Raw genomic sequence first — 21925 nt, 5'->3', positions numbered from 1 at the left:
ACCAAAGCTTGGAGATGTGTATGGGGATTACCGTCTTAGCTGTAGTTTCATTGATTATGGATCGGTATGAGTTTTAAACTTTCATTAACCCTATTAGTGGCAGGCTCCTGGCTACCCCTATTAGTGGCAGGGGGGGCTGTTTACGACCCCCCCTTGATATCTCGAGATCTAACGGGCCGATTTTCAAAATTCAAACGGCATTCGATTTCGCTAAACGTGTTCTACAGGGTGTTTCTGAAAATGTTGACACATTTGTTTTGATATTTCGAGGAATTTACTGCATTTAAATGCACGTGTTCAATACACGAGACGAAAAAAGAGTTTTTGGACATTTGTTTGACAGCATCGGTGCTTTCATTCATCACGCCGTATTACTGACACGAAGGAAAAAGCTAAGATAGTGCATTTCTACTTCGAAACCAATTCAGTTGTTTTGACACAATGGCGCTTATCTGGATCTGGATCTGGATCTGATTTGGACAACCGGATCTGGAGTGAGAAGGCCCAGGACGAGGTCGCAGAAGATCAGCTGCACCCGCCCCGATGCACTGCGTGGTGCGCTGTGAGCAGCACGGGCAATTATCAGCCCAATCTGGATCGAAGATGACGCGGGCGACGTCCTCACAGTGACGGCAGAGCGCTATCTGCAGGTGCTCAAGAAGTTCTCAGTGGACTGCACTCCAGCGGAAGTGTGTGGACACCATCAACGAGTAGCAGGATGGTGCCCCGCTCATGCAGCCACTGTGACCCTACAGTGGCTACAGGAGCGCTTCGGGGGGGGGGAGGGGGGCTCATCTCCCAAGGCACCCCCACAAGGTGGCCACCGAGGTCTCCGGACCTCACGCAGGCGGACTTCTACCTCTGGGGTCATGTCAAGGAAAGAGCCTAGAGTACTGAACCCCGAAACATTCCCGAGCTGAAGGCTGCGGTCTGCGCGTGCTTGAGGGCGGTGACACCCCAGGAGCGCCGCCGAGTTCTGGAAGCAGTGCACCGTCGGGCCAAACTCTGTGTGGCTTGATGTGGTGGTCACTTCGAGCACCTGCTCTAGGTTCCGGGAATGGGATCAAATAGTGATCATTGGCGATGGATGTGAATTTCCAATGATGACTGATTAGTTGTAGCCTATGACAATGTGTGTGCGTCAATAAACATGCGAGATATAGGAGAAATAAATGTGTCAACATTTTCAGAAACACCCTGTACATTTCTAAAAAATGAAAATTAAAAAATTTCATTAGGGGGGTAGAGGGGGGGGGGGGTAAAAACGGGCAAATTGCAGATACATTTTAGACTGTTTATCACGGCCAGGTTTCTGAACCAATCTTAACGCAACTTTTGCCGATCGATAGAGAATGAACCAGGAATTCACATGGATCCTAAAAATATGCATTTTCAAAAATCATAGGCGGATACAGATCATTGAGATTGGGGGTACACAAAAAGTATAGTAAATAAGGTTTTTGTTGGTACTGTTTCTAAAAAGGGTGGTAATGGTCTTGTTATGTTACAATTTTCTTATGAGAGAACGACTAGAATTGTATTGGTCATGCATAGGCGGTGTCAGGGCACCTATGTTGGGAGGTAAAACATAACCCCCCTTTTTGGACGCCTGGATCCGCCTAGCAAAAACGTGTCAAAAGGGGATGCACAATAACTGTATATGTTATCACATGATACATTTCATTCACTGTTCGTAAAACTGGTGCAGCATCGTGATCTTCGCCCAAATGACTCGCTTCACGAATAGGACCCCCCAATTCCCAGTGCTCTGGAGCCGCCCCTGGTAAAGTTATGAACTTGAAATTTTCAGGGAATGTGCCCAATTTAGTTTTAGGAAAAGTCAGAAAATTTCAGCATCGTAGCTTCAGCGGTGCCGGAGATATTCCCGAAAAACCTGAGGGGTGGATAAAAACAACCCCCTGCCACTAATAGGGTTAAGCCGTTTCATTCTGGTAAGCATAGTGATTAGTGATGCTAGCGGAGGTAGGGGAGAGTGGGGTAATTTGGCCGCTTTTTTTTAGAAAACGATGTAACTAAAAATCGACAACACATTTCTGCATTTTCTCAACGGTGACAGGTGTGGCATACATTTTACTTTCTTGGACAGTAAACTTGAAATGATAGAGTAACTACTTATATTGAAATTGTGACGTATTACAAAGGTCTGCACAGCGGCCAAATTGCCCCACTAGCAGGGTTATTTGGCCGGGGGTGTGGGGTAATTTGGCCGGTGTTAGTTTGAGGCCATGATTTTTGTTATAGGCGAGTCAGCTTCACATTCAGCAATGACGCGTGTCCTACGACGCATTTGAAGCATGTTGGAGGTTGACTCAGCCGTCATAGGGGTCGAAAATAGTCAAAATAGCGGCTCTAGATGCGATGACAGTTTTTTTACGAATAGCTTTTGAAGTAATCAAGCTAGGCCAAAACTAAAAGTACCATCGTAACTCTCTCGTCATTCCGCATCGAAACATGTATGTGTTGACCTCGAGAGGTCAAGGTCAAAGGTTGGTTTCAGGTCACGTTACCTCAGGTCGCCTGACCTCAAGGTTACGTGAGTTCAAGGTCATGATGTATATCATTCGATGCGCCTTGACGAGCTGAACACAATGAGGCCATTTGCGCGGCTGTATCTTTTTTCTGTAAGTATTTATTAGCAAAAAAAAAAGCGTTAGGTAACCTTTGATGACGTCACATGCCCTTACAGCTGTCCAATAGGAAATATGGCATCAAGGTAGTCAAAGTTGGTTATGAATTATGTCCTTTATGGTATAATTGACCATGACAACTCAGCCGTCCCAGCATAGTGACTCTGAGCGCACCGGCCAAGTTGCCCCGCTAGTACCGGCCAAATAACCCCACATTGCCATTCTGAAAATTTTTGTCTATAACGTCGTCATGGCTGTACAGAACTAGATGAAATTGCTCTTGGAACCGCTGAACACCCTAAAAAATGGCGCCATAATGTTAGAATTCGTTTACAGCCCAAATACTACATGTTATACACATTTTTAAACGGAAGTAAAAGTTACCACTTTCTAAGGAAATTCACCTTTTATTAATTTTGAATAAAACTAAGAGGGGGAAAATTTTGACATTTGTTCTCGAGTAAGTTCTGCCGATGACAAATGAATATTGACTAAAGTTATTTCATTCACTTTTATCAGCTTTCGTACAGGTGGGGGCGGCCAATTTACACCACCGGCCAAATTACCCCACTCTCCCCTATTCACACAAAACGCAAGCACTGGTATGATTCTTTTGTATTATCAACATGACGCATTGCTTTCTTTCGATGGGGCATGATCGGAACACAACTGTGCTCATGTTACCTATACGCAGAGGCCAGGGCCAGGAACACATCCACATGATGTATATCATACGACAAATGAGAAACATTTAGATGAAATGAACTAACACGAGTTACATCACGAGGCAGTCAACACAGCCCATGATAAGTAACACACATGACAAATGACATATTTTCATGATTAAGAAGTAACACATACGACAAATAACATTTGTTCATGATGAAGTGTACGCGTGCGCTATGACTTCACCGCTGCGAGGGCGGTCACTCGCAGATGGAGGGCGGTCACTCGCAGATGAACGGCTTCGGGTGGTGACAGCCGATGTCGTGCCAGGTGACGCCGTCGCCCGGGTAGAAGCGGTTCAGCACGGCCAGGCAGTGCTCGTTGCCCTCGGCGTTGTCCGGCTGCGGTCGGCCCAGCTGGCCGACGCGCCCCCAGTTGGTGTACTGCACCGGCTGACCGGTGGCCGACCACTGCCAGCCGGTGGGGCCGCCCAGCTGGCCCGACGTCCAGGTGAACGGAATGTCTGACGGACACACAGCAGAGGCGTCAGAACAAATAGCAGTGGTGGGGCAGAACAAACATCAGTGACCCCGAAGTCGTTCAATTGAAAACACTGTTTTGTTTCTATTACAAAAATAAAACAAACGTAATTGGACTGAGCTGAACCTAACATTTTACTGTAGTAGTAATCGACTTTAATTTAAAGTATTGCTAAATAAATATGCAAGGAAAGCTGTTTCAGATATCATAGAACACATCACGGTCATACACCAGACAACATCTCCGCTTGACGCGCGCCCAGCTTACTGTCTTTCTCGAGTGAGCGGCTGATGAAGTCATTCTTCCTGGGGTTATCGATGGAGACCAGTCGGAGTCCGCGGGCCTTGCACTCCGCGTCGGCCTGCCCCCAGGTGAACTGACGACCGGCCAGCTCCGGCACGTGCCACGAGAACACCAGACCGCCCTGGTCGGGCTGCGGGTGGACGGGGCCAATGGTGGGGTGGACCGGACCAGGGTTGGGGTACACAGGGGCCGGGGTGGGGTACACGGGAGCGGGATCGGGGTACACAGGTACGGGACTCGGGTACACGGGCTGTTCCACCACAGGCTGGTACAAGGGCTCCGACACGGGCTGGTAAACAGGCTGAGGAGCAGGGTGGACAATAATGGGCTGAGGAGCAGGCTGGACGACGGGCTGGACGACGGGTTGGACAACTTGCTGAACTACAGGCTGGACGACGGGCTTAACAACATGCTGGACGACCGGTTTGACGACCGGCTTGTAGACGGGCTTGGGAGCGGGCTGCGAGACGGTGATGGTGCTGGCCGGCAGGACGACCACCGACGGAGCCGGGGCCGCCTGCACGTGCACCACCGGCCGCGCCACCGGCTTCGGCCTCAGGCCGATCAGGCCGATCAGGTTCCCGAACGTGCGCGAGTCACGGATGTCCTCCTTGGCGTCCTTCTCGGCGGCCAGCGCCGCTCCCAGGACGACCAACAGCAGGCAGCTGGCCCGCATCTGAGGGACACGGCCCGGTCAGAGATGTCATACGGAAGCTCATCAGCGCGCTGCAGCGGATAGAAAGAGTGACGTGCTTCCCTGACGGTAGAGGTGCGCTATGAGGAGCAGTACATAGTTCACAATTTACGTCACCCTTTGGATGCCGTCGTTGAAAGGCACGACGCTAAATGTTGATCCAAATGCTCCGACAGCTCACATACAGAAAATTGTGCAATTAGGTACGTACACATGGGGAAATTAGAATTAATGTCAACTGAACCAATAATAATTAATGGATTTGTTTTCGGAAGCGCGACAAAATAACAAAAGCAAAAATAAATCATAAGGTAAAAAAATCACAGTGCACCGTGCAGCACGCAATCAAAGATGAAGGGGAGATAGGCTCTAAAACAATTATCTCCACAATCCTCGAATGCTCGACCCACACTGCGTGCTCCTCAGTCCAGGTGCCCACCTTTGCCGATAATTTGGTGTTGTCTCCAGACAGGCACCGTGCCACCTTCCGCAGGCCTCTCCCGATTGTCTGACGACAAGCTGTTATTGCAGCCCCTTATATCGCCGAGACGAGTTGCAAACCGGGACCCAACCGGGGGTCCGCACAACTTCTGCACGCTGAATGGCGCAAAACGCGGAATTAGGACAACACGTCGGCGGTACGACGTGCTTAGCGAGAGAATTTCGCAATCGCAGATGACAGCTCGACCGGTCACAACCACATACGACCTTGTCTTCAGCTCGTGTATTGGCAAAACTGCTGAGAATCGGCATCAGCGTGGGGTGACGACTTATGGCGTGCCAGACAACGGGGATTATATAATAAAAATGACGGCATCGGATGACGTGGTGGACGCATCTCAGCGTTGTTTGACCTGTTTGGATGGACCCCAGACGGAGACTGTGGTACAGCTGAAGGGTCAGGTCAGGGCTGAGCACCTCGGTAACAACATAGGCACCTACGTGTGGTAGTGACTCAGGGTGCACCGACTTTGGAATGCTCACTGAGTACGCATATGATCTGGACGTTCCACAAATGTAACATGCGTAGTGAAAACGTCTCGACAATACGGATCTTGCATTACCTTGGCGTCATATCAGATTCGTAGCTTAGTGTAATGACCATGCTGAGCATAGTCAGAAAAACCAACCGCATATTCTGTCTTTTGATAGGCAGCATCTAAATAAGTCAAGACGTTCAACGCCGCCATTTCACCCATGTGTAATATCGCCAGCTTACTAGCCACCCTGCAACCGCAGGACCATACTGTTGTATTTGTGTGTTTTTTTTTTAATATGTCGGAATAGAAATATTATTGCGGCTACAACGCTTCAAAGGGCACCTTATTAGGGAAACTCGAACAATGATTTTCAAGTCATAGGTAGCTTTAACAGACAATGGATTTGGTATTATCGTATATTATTATTTGCCTTATAATGAATAACAATGACGATGACTTTCAGAGACTGATAAGAGCGAGAGGGATATCGGAAAAGTGTAGATAAATCGGGTTTGTTATCAGTTATGGTTCAACACAGAATCTCAGACATGCCATAAAAGGATTACGGGACAAGTTTGCTGTTCACGCCTCATACCTACCTTTCAAATTGAGGGATGTCTGAACATCCGACGTTTTATTTGTTTCCTGGACAACTTAGTGACAGCGGCGGGTAGCTTTCGCGAAAAAAAAACTTAGAAATCATAAAGGAATCGCCCAGTATTCTTAGTTTCCACTTTAACCTGCGCCCCACTGGGGGGGGGGGGGCTATTCATAGCCCCCCTCCTAACTCCGAAACTACTGGGCCGATCGTCAAAATTAAAACGGCATCTGATAGCCCCGGAAAAACTATCGAAAGAAACCTAATTTCATTGACTTCGAGGTCACCGATGACGTCACAGGTCAGGTCAAAATAAAAATTATCGATATTTGACTTGTTCACTTTTTGGACTCTGGCTGCCGTGTTACAAGTCAGATCAGGCTGATTTTTGGTTTTACACACTCGTGAACAGATGCTTCTCTGAGGGTACCAAACTTGTACTTTGATTTTCAGGTCAGGGTCAGGTCATCATAGGTCACGGAAATCTTATGTCATAAGTCGGTCATGTTACACATGTTTTATGGTCAATTTAGGCCATAGATTTCGAATTCGGTGTCGCCTGTGTCATTTGAGGACATTTGCATCTGAATATAGCTGAGGTCAGGTCATTTTCAGGTCATAAAAGGTCAAATTTCAAAGTTAAAATTTTGCAACAAAAAACATGTCTATGGGATGTAGTTTGAGCTCAGAAATACAATGGTGCTATTTACTTTGGAGTATGGTGTCAAAAACGTACTGAAAAATTGATTTGAAAAAATCTATAATTGTGAATTTTTTGCAATAATGCGTATAATTTGGCAATTTTTGAAGATATTTAGCTAAAACTTGTTAGAGTAAGTCATAACCATGTGTTCTATCACACATAGGTATTCCGGTTTTTTCGAAAAGTAAAAAAAATGAAGGAAGTATGGAAATATTAAGTTTGAATTTTATGATAAATAATTTTCAAAATTTTCGTAATTTTGAAAATGTGAGACAGCAATTTGATAGCGCAGTCTATCCTGAATCCTCTCATGCAAAGAAATCGGATCTAGCTTAAAAACTAAGCTCTTGGGAGCGATTGCCGTGGTTCAATGTTTTGTGTCGAAATCGGCCGAACATGACGTCACTCTGACGTCATTTCCGGCCGACCTATGGTAGCTGCGAAGTTCATATTTTGATACAAGGTGTCAAATTGATGCAACCGAAGGTACTGAAAGTTTGACGCCGATACGTCAAGCGGTTTGGAAGTTATTCCAAAAAAAAAAAAACGGGAGGGGCTATGACTAGCCCCCCCCCCCCCCCAGTGGGGCGCGGGTTAAGTCAGGATATCACCATAGTGTAATAAATAACACTATGATATCACGTTACTACAGAAGGTGAAACTTAGCTAATGTCCGCGCTTTTGACGATCCAAAAGCGGAATCGGGCGCATAAGTACGGAACAGATATATAGGGCTACAGCATTTCGGGGATGTCACCCTACATGCAGCCCTATGGAGCGCAGAACCCCACAGGCCGCCGGGTTAAAATTCAAGTAAAATGAATCGTTGGTTCCTCTAGGTGTACTTTTGGAGTGCAACGATACTTTGGTACTACTATATTTTTATTTGATTTTTATAAAACGCTAAGAATAATTATTTGAGACGACGCAATTGCTTGTTACGACAATTTCACATTAGTTAGTGTACTTATTGCGAGAGGCACCCATCGAAAAGTTATTATGTCGAATGATGTGCCTACATAGGTACAGTCCACAGCAGAAGTAATGTGTGGTTTCAGTCATGGGTATGTTCTGCTTCTGAAGCTTAGGAACGATTAGCCAGACTACAATGAAACTTTGAATGTAGCTTATATGTATCGTCACCCTTGCAGCTGCAATTTTAGCTATTGACATCTTCTTTTCGATCACTCCGCATTAAACAATCGCCAGTCAAAGCCAATCGTTGAGATTGGTAAAACCCTACATTACTTTAGCGGTGGGCTGTACCTACGATAACTTCAACGCCCGAGTCATGAACATGTTTAGCCCAGTTTTACCGGTTACAAATTGCTCTAATGTACTTTCAGCAAATGTGCTGTATATGATGACACTATTTTGTAACGCATGGTAACGGCGCCAGCCAAACGAGGCCGCAGACTCACGCCGTGGGATTTCGCGTGGCCCCGGGATTTGGATAAATCTAAATCAACGTGTAGGTATGCATGTTGAGCTACATTCTGGTCAAGGCTGCCGACAGGTAGGTATTTTTAGGAGCTTCCAAGTAAATGAAGCAGTCCTTTTAGTGATGTCATGACTCCCGCTCATTATCCGGTTAAAGGGACCCTCCCACCTTCAAAAAAGTTAATGAATTGGCATGAAAGTGATGTCGCTCGGTTCAGAAAGAGCAAAAACGAATATCTACCAAATTTCATCGAAAAATATTCACCGGTTTTCAAGATATTAGACTTTTACTTTTGTTTACATTTTGGGATCTCCGCTGTTCCTAGCGACTTTATTTGAAAGTGCGGCATTTGTTGCGCGCAAAGCAGCATATACCACCGCGTGCTACCAAACGTTTTAGTAAAAGATTTAAAATCGTTAGATCTCCGCTGACGTCACAAATTCTAAGGGGGCATACCAATGCATTAGCCCCTTAGAATCCGAAAACTGCAAGTTTGAAATTCGATATCTCCGAATTAAAGCATTTTTCGATGTTGTGAGTGCCCAAACCGGTATTTTCAGGCCATGGCCACCAATTTGGCTATCTCAACTCAAATCTAATGTTAAGGTGGGAGGGTCCCTTTAATCGAAATGAATTCAAAACAATAGCCAGAACAGAAAAGGACTTAGTTTTGTTTCCCTTCGCCATGTGAATATTCTTACAGCCTTGATGAAAAACTTCTTACAGCTATGAGTGCACGTAACTATCGAGGTGAGAAAAGGGAAGGAAGTGTTCCTTTTACTTGCTCCGCTTCCAGCAGGATGCTGGTCCGCTTACATATATGCAGCTCGTCATTAGGCCGAAGGAGAGTGAATCTGTTGGTACAGGCTGGCTATCTTATATGACTAGCAATCACCTTTTTATATAGATTGGTGGCCGGAGGCCCCGGCATACATGATGGTGTATCTCAGGTGTTTTCGCTTATCTGAGTAGCTGCTTCTCCAAACTCTAGCCTTCTCTTCCGAAGCTCAACACCCTGATCCGGGCTGGACGGTCACCTTTGTTCAATGCGGGTATAGCTCCAACACAGGAGCAGCCCGTAGCCGGGTGCGGTGACCGCTATAGCGGGGCTGGGTGGCCTGTCCACATGATAGGCTCAGCCCCAGCGGAGCACCAGGGCGCCCGCCCAGACCAATGTCTCCTCCTAATTCCTATCATCCTTTTAACTCTAAAATTGTCTCGTTAGACAGAAACAGCCTAACCCAGCAAAATAAATCAACAGGACTGTTCATATAATCAATTTAGTGTGGATTATTTATCTCATAGGTACCTACCACGTTAAACGTTTTATAACTCAAACAATCTATTTGCCAAAAAGTATTTCTTTATGAAGTGATACTTTTACAAAAATGTCATATACTTTTACAAAAATATCATGTCAGATTAACTGACAACAGCTAAATGACAGCCAACTCTGTAATGAACCGCTTAAACCCTTCGGAAGTATGGCCCGCGCGACAGCTATAGTGGCATGCCTAACGACTAATAGGAGTAAATTTTCTATTCTCTCGTTCCAGACTCGTGGTGCAAAAGAGATATCGACGAGACTTCTCTGAGTATATGTCTCGGCAGTCGGCATCCTATCGCTCCCCGCTATCTCTAAACCAGTTACATACCTGTTTTGTGCGGCGTTTTCACTCATCGTGAAAAAGGCCGGTCCGGCATCCAACAGGGCTACAGCGTGCGGCGCTCTCTGCACTCACGCACGCTTACCATCTCGCACTCTCTCACTCTCTCGCACAGCAGGACTGTTGAGCAACGCCCCAGACGTGTGACGAGCGAGCCGGACTGGGTGGTCACGGCTGGGCCCACCAGATTAGTGAGCTACTAAACGCTACTGTAGTTTGACTAACACCTCACTTGTGAACCTGCTATTATATATGTAATGTGCGGTTGTTGTTACCAACGAGATGTTATGTGTGGAAACTGTGCTGAGCCTATTATGTGAAGGTCATGCTAGGATTATATTTCCATAAATTTTCCATTTCGAACCCTGGGCGGTTTTATTTTCAGCGGATTATGCTCTGCTGTTTTCAGCCTGAACGTTTACGCAACCAGCAAAGCTAAAGTTATTGCACCTCAAGTACCGACGTCTAAAAAATCGAGTCTCTATCTTCAAAACATCTCTATCTTCAAAACTGTAGGAGCAATAGCTCTTCCCGTAAAACCTTTTTTGAGTCGAAAATAGCTGAACATGACGTCACTCTGACATCATTTGTGGCCAACCTTTCATAGGCTCTGGACATTTGCACGTAACGTGTAAAAGTGATGTACGAGAGGGCACTGAAAGTTTCGCCACGCTCGGCGCGGTAGTTTCAGGGATAATGCGGGAAGACCAAAAATAGCCTATGCGAGTATAATATTTTGGAGGGCTGAAAATAGCCCCCACAGCGCGGGTTAACCCGGCCGGGCCCGGGGGGTAATCCCAACCACCGCAGCCCGGGGGGCGTTTTTCGCCCCCCCCCCCCCCCTGTCTAACTCCGTAAGTAAGAGAGCTACGGAAAAAAGCGATACCAAACGAAAGGTCCTTACGAGACGATTCTAATGCACCTAAAATTTTTGACCTCAGGTCAATTTTCAAGGTCAGAGGTCAAGGTCGAAGGCAAAAACCGCCACATGTGTAGTGATCTCAAAGTAAGCCTTCTAAAGGACGGCAGGCTGCATCAAACCGGCAAAATTGGCTGTCAAACGAAAGAAGAGAATCTGAGGATTCTGAAAATGTGCTCAAAGTGAAAGGTCAAGGTCAAGGTCACGCTAAAAATTGACCTCAAACTTGGCACTTTTTCGCGTATCTTGCGTGCTAACTTCCAAGATGTTTTGAAATGTTTTCAGGCTTATCAGTTCCCTATTTGTGGTTCATCTAACGATACAAGGCTGCTCAAAGGTCAAGGTCACAGAAGAGTATCCCTGCTAGAGGCTATTTCACTGATTCAAGTTAGTAATAATAAATAAGACAATTTTGCAATCCGGAAGCTCTAAATGAAGGCTTAGAGGAAAATAGATGCCAGATTCGTAATCAGCGGGTACAAATCCATCATAAACGACCTTTCATGTGTCAAGGTCAACCAGAGGTCATTCGAGGTCACATGAGGTCAACATAAAATTTGACCTTTTCCGAACAAAAAATATATCATTCGACGCGGCTTGACAAGGCGAATGCGATGGTACCACTGCCGTAGCTCTAGGACCATTTTTGTCGAAGTTATTTGCGAAAAACTAAAACCACATTTTGGGGTCGTTGACCTGACCTCTGACCTCAGGTCACCAAAACTATTTTTCTATTTTTCTCCAGGTCAAACGCTACACAACCGTGCTCGTAATTTGTCTTTATCTCTAAAACTCTATTTTTAGCAGCTATTTGAAGTTTGCGTCTGTGACGCCGAAGTTTGCCGTGCAGGGGTCTAGAAAAATGGACCTTGTGACGTCATCAAGGGGGCTAGGTCCAAATTTTTTACTTCAGAAAATGTCAAATTGATGGGAGAAAAGGTACTGAAAGTTTCGCCTTCCTATCCCTAAGCGTTCGGGAGCTATCGCAAATATTCGCCAGGGGGGGGGGGCGAAAAACGCCCCCCCCGGGCCCGCGAGGGTTAAAATTTAAATACTCCGGGCCATATAGGTGGCCAGTTGCTGATGGACAGCACCCTAAAGGTACGAATGCACATCTCTAATTGACCCGGCACTTCAAGATTATCACTTAAGTAACGAATCGATCGAGTGCTACCTAATAACATGACAAGTTGCTGAAAAAAAAAACTCTTTCTTGTCAGCTTCATACTGCATTATGAAGCCAAGAAGCCTAGTTCAAAACCAGGCTGCATCTGAGCGTGTAGTGTTGTTGTTTTCTAGCTTACACAATTAAAGTCGTATTTTTCTGTCGCTCTCAGCAGGCAGCCTGATGCATATCACTGCCTGTTTTCGGCTAATCGAAACTCGCCAGGCGAGCCAGAACGAGTTGTACCCGAACGACCGGCTGGCATTAGTAGCAGTGCACACTGCAGTCTGCACGTGCTAAGCACACTGCACAGTGCACGTGCTAAGCTTCGTACCGGTTTCGTGCAAGACAAGGCGCCTGCTATAGTGCTGTCCGGCATTCCTGAGTAGCAGAATAAATAGGCACCCACGCTCTGAAGACATTTAGAATATAATTCTGATTAAACAATTGGGCCCAGATACAGGATTCTGTGGTGGCCCGTAAGCAGAAATACCTACCTACCTAGATTAAACAATGCCAGATGTTTCATGTACCTACCTACATCAATAACGTAGGCATAGACATAGACATAGACATAGACATCGACCCATTTCAAACAGAATCCGCAATCAGCAGGGTTTTATCGGCATAATTCGCATTTGTAAAAAGTGAGATGGTGATGTGAACACAAATATATACGATTGCATACATACATACATAGGTACATATACACTCTACACTCATGCTACATGTAGGTAAAAACATACACACATATTTAGATGCGCATGACTTGTGTCAATGAGCTGCACTCGGGGCGTAGGTATAAGAGCTGCATTGAAAGTGCTACCCTCTCAATGCATGTTTTGCCCCATCGTGTTGTATGTATAACTTGAAGCTGCTGTGTACCAGCATTCCGCTACCGGTTTCGGTTCTGATCGACTGAGGTCGGAGCATGTCACCCTGCCTGGTGTTCTACTTCTATGACCGTGGTGTGGTCATGTGGTAGTCACCAGCTGTAATGATCTCATGAAGTGTTTCTGGAAGGCCTGTTTTTATGACTTTGCTAACCAAGTTAACGCGGCAAATGTCGACAGTTAAAGCTATAGGCCAAAACTACCCCCGAGAAACTCATCCTGGAGATGCCTCTGCGCAAGCTATAAACTCAAAAATTTGACACAAGGTGCCCAATGAATGGCAAGGAAAAGTCACTAAATTTCGAGTTCCACTTAAGTCGTTTTCCGTCAAGAGCAAAAAAAAAACACCAGTGCAGGTGGGGGCCGACTCGCCCCCCCCCCCCCCCCCAGCAAAACCCTCACCCTTTCTGGGGTCGGGTAGATTACTTACGCGTACTGCTGTGCCGTTTAATACAATTTGTTTACGAATAAAGGGCTTTTGTTTCATTCTCGAAAGTCGAAAAGCCGGAAATTTTCGTCGATTTCGGACGCTGCGGGGGATATTTACCTTAACCCGCGCCCCAGTGGCGGTCTCAGCCAACTTCGCCCTAGGGGGGGGGGGGGGCATATGTTACCACCCACCTCTAACTCAAAAACTAAGAGGGATAGAAAGACGCGGTAAAAAGCAGTCGATAGCTCTCAATGCGTACGTTTGAAAGTATTTCAGTCATTTTTCATCTTAGAGCAATATTGGGGTCACCAGAGGTCATCAAAGGTCAAGATTTGCGAATTGTCATTATATTTTTCAGAAAACATGCCGCTATCTCAGGAACTATGGTAGCTAGAATAACGCATGGAAGACCAATCGATAGCTTTTGAACTCTTCTTTTGAAAAGGTCATTATCAATATTGACCTCAGGTCAACGGTTTAGCCTCCAGAGGGCAAAAACTAAAAAAATAGCTGTTTTTACGAAAAGTGTTTTTCGACAATAACTTTCGACTACAAAAAGCCACGATATTTCTATTGCCAGAATCGTGTTCCCCTCGCCGAGACGCGTCGAATGAACTATAATTTGACCTTGAAAGGTCAACTTCAAAATTTGACCTCAGGTCAAGGTCATGGCCTTACCGGAAAAGGCCATGTTGCATATCAGTCGATGCGTCTCAACAAGGCAAACACAATGAGACCATCCCCAGCGTTCTATCTCTTTCCAATCGCGAGTTATTGGCAAAAAACTGTTTGTAGCCTCAAGTGACCTCGGATGACCTGTCTAGAGGCTATCAGCAAAAATGACACCTTGGTCATCACGAGTGGACTAAATCATTGTGATTCTGAAATATTTGGACTGTTCCGATGCGTACACACGGATCTAGAGGCATTTTCATTTTTCTCCATTGACTTGTAATGGAAAGGTCACGCCACTGACCTGACCTTAGGTCACTGATATAAAAAATCCGAGATATACACATTGTAGGCGCCCATAACATCATGCAATCCACCAAGTTTCAAAGCTCTCTGACAAACACTGCAAGCTGGACATGATGGCAAACTTTTTTAGGCTTGGTCAGTTAACTTGACCTGGTGACCTGACCTGACATGACCTGGGGTCAAAAATTTCACACATTGTCCAAAATTGATGTACCAAAAGCTACCCCAAGCGGCGCGGCGCTACGCGCCGCGTTTTTTTTATTCACACGCAAAAAACGCGACAGGGTGGTTACATATGCCCCCCCCCCCCCACTGGGGCGAAGGTTAAATGTCAACCTGTCGGCCTGGATGCACCAGTAGGGTCAGGTGGCCTACCATTTCTTTTTTTTTTTAAATCATGGCATCAGGGCTGTGACGAAAAATAAGTGGCCTAAATCCGATCAAAAAACTGGATTTAGGGGTATCCTACGTTTTTCGTCTAAGCCTCTCCCCCCCCCCCACCAGTGAAAATTCCTTAGAGGAGGCCCTGCAGCTTGGGCGGCATATAACGGCACTGGGAGAGAGGCCCCTAGCGCCTAGTGGTCACTACAGACACTTCTGACCAGCCTGACAGCTATAGCTGTCAGGCTGGTCAGAAGGTCCTGATTGTCCTTACATGATTTTTGGGAAATTCCCGTGAATTTCGTTGGCGCCTCAAACGTGATTTTGGCCCCTGATTCCATCCGGGGGCCCTGAAAACCCCAAGGGGGAGCACCCCGTCCACCCTCCCCTCCCTTGGGTACTCCCCTGATTATGGCCATAGGCGGCGGAACGGGGAGGGCACCGGGGCACCGTACCCCCCTTTGATTTTGGCATTTTAACATTAGCCCTATGGGCGTTGCATAGAAAGAATGGGACCAAAAGTCGGCAGTGCCCCCCCCCCCCCCCCCTATTTGAAGGTGTTCCGCCGCTACTGATTATGGCCAGACCAGGGGCGGATCCAGGGAAACTCCAAGGGGAGGGCCATGAATCGAAGTGGTGTCCCTACCTATACCCAAAATTAAAAACTCAACGGATTTCGTCCACTTCATTTTGGTGGTGCCCCCATTTTCAGCTTTTTTCTTTTTCTTTTTTATTTTTAGTCAGTATCTTAACTCTTAGCCACAACCACATTTCAACCAATTGTAAGCAAGTATATATGAATGTGCTATGTGTATATACCTATGTATTATGTTGTGGAAGCTGAGTAGTGAGTACTTACCAGGAACGTTATCAGGTAAGCAAATCGTTGTCATGTCCGACGAACTTGACCCTGGTGTCTAAAGGGTCTGTCCTTGACACTTCAGGCTTGTCAGGGGCACCAAAGTCCTTCCAGGGACACCACAAACCTGTCAGGGGCACCTACGGCCTTGTAGGGGCGCCACAGGCCCGCCAGGGGCACCACAGGCCTGCAAGGAAGCAGGGGCACCACAGGTCTAGCAAGTATACACGACAGGCCTGTCAGGGGCACAACGGGCCTGTTGGGCCCATGAGCACCCCTAGGGGCAGGGGCACCACAGTCCTTCCAGGGGCACCGCAGGCCTGTGAGGGGCACCAGCGGCCTAGCAGGGGCACCAGTCAACACAGGCCTGCCAGGGGCACCACAGACCTGCCAGGGGCACCAGAGGCCTGCCAGGAGCACCACCGACCTCGCAGGGGTAATTTGGGTCTGTCAGGGCCCAGGGGCACCACGGGCCTGTCGAGAGGCACTTCAGGCTTTTCAGGGGCACCATAGTCCTCTCCGGGCGCAGGGGTAGCAGGGGCACCAGAGGCCTGCCAGGGGCACTACAGGCCTAGCAAGGGCACCACTGATCTATCAGGGGCACCACGAGCCTGTCATAGCCAGGCATCTCAGGCTTGTCAAGGCCCAGGGGCACCACAGGTCTGTGAGGGGCACCAGCGACCTAGCAGGGGCACCAGTCAACACAGGTCTGCCAGGGGCGCCACAGACCTGCCAGGGGCACCACAGACCTGCCAGGGGCACCAGAGGTCTGCCAGGGGCACCACCGGCCTCGCAGGGGCACCTTGGGCCTGTCAGGGGCACCACGGGCCTGCCGAGGGGCACTTCAGACTTTTCAGGGGCACCAGTCCTCTCCGGGCGCAGGGGTACCAGCGGCCTAGCAAGGGCACCAGAGGCCTGCCAGGGGCACCAGCGGCCTAGCAAGGGCACCAGAGGCCTGCCAGGGGCACCACAGGCCTAACAAGGGCACCACGGGCCTGTCAGGGGCACCTCAGGCTTGTCAGGGCCCAGGGACACCACAGTCCTTCCAAGGGCACCGCAAGCCTGTCAGGGGCACCAGAGGCCTGCCAGGGGCACCACAGGCCTAGCAAAGGCACCACTGGCCTGTCAGGGACACCTCAGGCTTGTCAGGGCCCAGGGGCACCACAGTCCTTCCAGGGGCATTATAGCCTGTCAGGGGCACCAGAGGCCTAGCAAGGGCACCACAGGCCTGCCATGGACACCACAGGCCTGCCAGGGGCACCACCGGCCTTGCAGGGGCGCCTCAGGCCTGTCAGGGGCACCACGTGCCTGCCGGGGACACTTCAGGCTTGTCAGGGGCGTTACAGTCCTGTCAGGGCCCAGGGGCACCAGGCCCGTGGTGTCCCTGCTAGGCCTGTGGTGCCCCTGGCGGTCCTGTGGTGCCCCTGTCAGGACTGTGATACCCCTGATAGGCCGGTGGTGCCCCTGGCAGGTCTTTGGGCCCCCGGGCCTCAAGGGGGGGCATGACCCATATGACCCCCCCCCCCTTGGATCCGCCACTGGGCCAGACTCAATTTGAATTGGTTATGTAACGTTGCGCCTGCTCCATGCATGTATGCGCCTCGCGGGCATGTAAGTACAATAAAGTAGCTACTCTACCAATAGTGTGTTTTAATTTTTCTTCGTTGGCTGTTGAGCATTGTAACTTCCAAAAGGAAATATTTTGTTCAAGTTTTTTTTTTAAATTATGTTTTCCAAGAAATAATAAGTGAAAGGAGTTTTTTGTCTCCAAACGAACAGCCGAATCATTCACAAAAATTGGAGATAAAATCACTACTATCATTCTCTTTCGCTCTGAAGGTCGCCAAAATTGTGGTGTACGGTCTTCGTCTCTAATTACCCTCATAAAGGTTTGTGTGACCATTATTATATTTCTATAGAATATTGGTGGTTGATTTCTTATCGTATTTGTGTTATTTTTCGGTGAGGGGGCAGTGAATGTCGCATGTTGAATGAGATGTTGCATATGAGACGATTATGGTGTGCTGCGGCAATCCTTATCCACTATGGCTGACTGTATTTCTCAGGCTGCGTATTTTTTCGTACTTAGGTGTACACAGTTTATTCAAAGAAAAAAGTGAGTGCAAGAATCTTACCATGTACACTAAATAGGTTACTTTAACCCGCGCCCTGGTGGGGTCTGTTTATAACGCGACCTGGTGGGGGGGCTATTTTTTGCCCCCCCTCGTATCTCCGAAACTACTGGACGGATCCGAAAAATTCAAACGGCGTTCGAAAGGCCTGTCAAATTTGTCGAGGGAAACCAAATTTTATTGACCTCGGGGTCACCGATGACGTCACAGGTCAGGTCAAAGATGAAATGTTTCACCGTTCACGGGTCTTCTAGGGAATGCGCTATAACACCGAGGAAAACGCATTTTGTCGGGAATCAGCGATAGGGCGTCAGTTGCCTAGTAGATATGTTGCTGTTAGAGGTCACTGGTCATACCAGGTCAGGTCACAGGTCAGGTCACCAAAGGTCACCAAGGGTCACCACATGAACCCAACTTTACTAAGGTTATGCGATGCATGTTTTATGGCCAGTTTTTCATTTCCAACTCAATGGTGTTGGTTATAAGACCATCAGGTACGGTTTAGGTCACTTTCTGGTGGAGGTCAGGTCAAGGTCAGGTCAAAAAAGGTCAAATTTCAAAGTTGATATTTTTGCATAAAATGGGTATTGATTCGATGCAGCTTGTCACGGGGAGTCTAATGGTGGTCTTTGTTTTGCGCTACGAGGTCTAGAATTGCTGAAAATCGAGTTTGAAAATTTGACGTCATCAATTTTGAACAGTTTTTTCGCTATAACTTGGCCAAAAAAAGAGGTATCGATCTCAAATTTGGTATGTAGATAGAAAGCGGTAAGGACTATCACATATATTCCGGTTTTTTCGAAATTCAAAAAACCTTTTGGATTTTTTGGCTATTATATTCAAAAAATCTATTTTTTGATTTTTGGGGGTCAAAATCCAAAAATTTCAAAAATCCGAGATAGCAGTTTTGTAGCCCTGTCCATTCTACAGCTTTTATGTCTATATCATTTTTCTGTATTTGCAAAGCTATAGGCCTGACAGCTCTTCCCGCGAAACCCTTTTTTGGGTCGAAAACGGCAGAACATGACGTCACTCTGACGTCATTTCCGGCCAACCTATCATAGCCTTTGGAAAAATTTTTGGTCACAATGTGTAAAATTGATGTCCGGGAGGGTACTGAAAGTTTGGTGACGATCGGCGCAGTGGTTCTGGAGATATATCGAAAAGTCTGGAGGGGGGCAAAAATAGCCCCCCCCCCCCCACCAGGGCGCGGGTTAATAGGTGCATAGTTATAATGAAAATGCTAGCTCCTCGCAGTCTCCGTGCATGCAGGGAGGCTAGGTAGTCCATTTTCCAAATTGAAATGTGTCTCTTGATACTGTACTTTGTGGTGGGTGTCCATTATAATGTCTATTCAGGTATCATCTGTCCAGTTGTTGCCGAGTCATTATGGGCCGATGGTAAAAACAGCACCTGAGGCGATTTGATCTAAGCTTGTGATATGTGCGTGCCCAAAACACGTGGCAATTAGCCTGTTAAAGGCAATGGGAGGAATAAAGCATTTAGTAGTCATGTGATTTAACATGCCCTCTAGCGCCCTGTTTTAACCATCCACCTAATTTTGACCCCTCTTATTAGACGTATGCTGTGGTTGTTGCCCTACCTGACAGGGACTTGTTCTAGTGCCTCCAGAAGGGACCAGCATGAAAAATGATGATAATTCACTCTTAAAGAAACAAAATTTGGTTTCAATTTTTGTAAGTAACATTTACATTCTACTTAAGTGCTGTTCTTTGCATTTGAATTATAAAATTAACAGTCAAAAGTCCATTCTTAAAGTTTTTAATTGTAACATGTGTGTTGACCAGAGCCTTTGGTCGAATGTGGACCTCACAACTGACTGGAGCTTGCTGGAGGTTTCTGGAGTCAAGCAAAGAGCTTTCTGGAGGTGCTGGATTGCTGACTGGAGGATTCTGGAGCTTTTTGGAGCTGTCTTGTATTTTCTGGAGGCACTGGAACATGTCCATAGATGACTGCTAAGCAATTGGGAGCACAATGTTTTCTGAGTATTAACCTCTCAAAAGCATGACACTGGCTACAGCTGGCACACTGGTACTAATTGATTTTTATATTTATCTACTTATAATGAAGTTCCTGCAAAAGTTATCATGATCATTCTTTTGAAAACTTTGTATTTGTATGGGTAGTTATAAAGGAGCTCTGGTCCATGCTTTGATAGCACTCCTTGCTCATAGCTTTATTCTAAAGGACCTTTTCTGTGAATGACCAACTGCATTTAGCTAGGTTCTCATGTGGAGATCCATGCTTCCCTAATAAGCATGTTTCCTCTGCTATCAAAATTGAGCATTTGAACATAATTATGTTGAACATGTTGATGTAAGATGTTGAACCTCATTTCATTACTTTGACAACATAAAAATGCCTAAGCGATTCTGTACCCATGATTTTTACCCATGTTCATTCTAGTGTTTGGTCTAGGGCCATGTTGAGGGTCAAAGTATAAGAGCTGTGTCATGCTGGCAGTGGCTTGTTCAAAATAATCGATATAAAGTTTGCTCGCCTCATAGATGCTGGTTTTTCAAAACCTTGTGTTTTATTGAGAGGCATTGGATTTATCATGGATCATGGCTCATTCATTAATTTATCATCATCTAGCCTAGCATGACTAATAAGATACACTAATTGCTCAGTTAAGAATGTTCAGACTCAGGCTCTTCTTTATTTGTCTGTATAATGTATTCCAGCTAGTAGCTACATTTATAGAAGAAAAACATGACAATTATATGTAGAGGAAGCACAAGATGTGTTTTAGTCTTGGTCTGCTCGACTTTATAAAGATTTTTGTTTTGTTTGCTGATGTCATTTGATGAAAACAATATTTATCACTTGATTAGAAATAAGGTGCTTGTTATCATTTCAGCATATATTTCACATATATATGGTCATTAGCATCATGGTATAGAAAGCCTCATAAAATGATATAGATGTCATAAATGTCAACTCCTGACACCTCTGTGATGTTCACTCATATCTGCTGTTGGCAGTGGCTGGACCTGACTGTTTGTGCCCCCTCTGTGTGCAGATGTCCCTGACTGGATCGCTGGTTCGGCTGGTGCCGGCGGCGGCGCGCGCCCAGGCCCGCTCGTACGTGGTGTCGGGACCGCCGCGCGTGCGCATGTCGCGCGCCGAGAAGTTCGCGCACGGCGTGGTGCTGTTCGGTGGCGTGATGGCCGTGCCCGCCTGGATCCTCGTCCACATCAAGGACTACCGGGGAGCGCTCGACGAATAGGCGAGACACACGGGTGGGTGACGGCACGGGGCAGGGAGTGGCGCCGGTTCAGGTGTGCTGGACTGATATTTAATAAACCTTGGCAGAGGCATAGTGTACTGTCGTGGGCCTCTTTCATTGCGTTTGAATGGGTGGTTTAGATAATAATTTTACGTAGCTATTTAATTATACCCGAGAAAAGCATTCGTATCTGATATCTCTACTCACTCGTAAAATGGCCACAAGATTTCCCGAAGAGTGTTGGAATTTAGAACGTTGTATTTTAAACAACATAATACATTCCTTGGATTATTGAATGAGCAGAAATGTCTTCCCAGATAGGTCTCCAGAAAGCTAAGAAACTACATAGGTATGTAAAATGTTTTTAACGTTTGTTTCTCCCCTTTTCAGGTAATTTAAGAAGACTGTACGATTTGTGCGCCGGGTGCAAGAATGCTGTGGCTATAACCATGTATCATCCGTGGGATGTCGAAACGGAATAATTGTGACGTCTCAATACACCACAAACAGAGAGGCTGTATTTGTGCTAGTTGGCAGACATTGAAACAAGCCACTTGGTTTAGTCATGCTGGCATTTAGGTGGTTTGGTTTTTGTAGCGCCGACATTGGAGGATATCTGGTGAGTACCGAGAATGGCTGTTGCTTATTATATTTATTTATCGAGGACGTGGGTGGTGA

The 21925-nt window shown here is 46.7% G+C and overlaps 1 protein-coding gene across 1 annotated transcript; it reads right to left on the bottom strand.

Annotated features, from left to right (window-relative positions):
- Positions 1-3246: 3246 nt before the first annotated feature.
- LOC122366970 (probable pathogenesis-related protein ARB_02861) lies at positions 3247-5673 on the bottom strand. Its single transcript, XM_043339680.1, has 3 exons — positions 5291-5673; positions 4122-4833; positions 3247-3837 (listed from the first exon to the last, which is right to left on the bottom strand). Exons 2-3 carry the CDS (start codon positions 4831-4833, stop codon positions 3596-3598), a joined length of 954 nt encoding a protein of 317 aa, XP_043195615.1. The 5' UTR covers positions 5291-5673; the 3' UTR covers positions 3247-3595.
- Between the last annotated feature and the right edge of the window lie 16252 nt (positions 5674-21925).

Source organism: Amphibalanus amphitrite, unplaced genomic scaffold (genome assembly GCF_019059575.1).
Source record: "Amphibalanus amphitrite isolate SeventyFive unplaced genomic scaffold, NRLGWU_Aamphi_draft 000842F_arrow, whole genome shotgun sequence".
NCBI lineage: Eukaryota > Metazoa > Arthropoda > Thecostraca > Balanomorpha > Balanidae > Amphibalanus > Amphibalanus amphitrite.
This window is presented reverse-complemented; position numbering and strand designations above follow the sequence as displayed.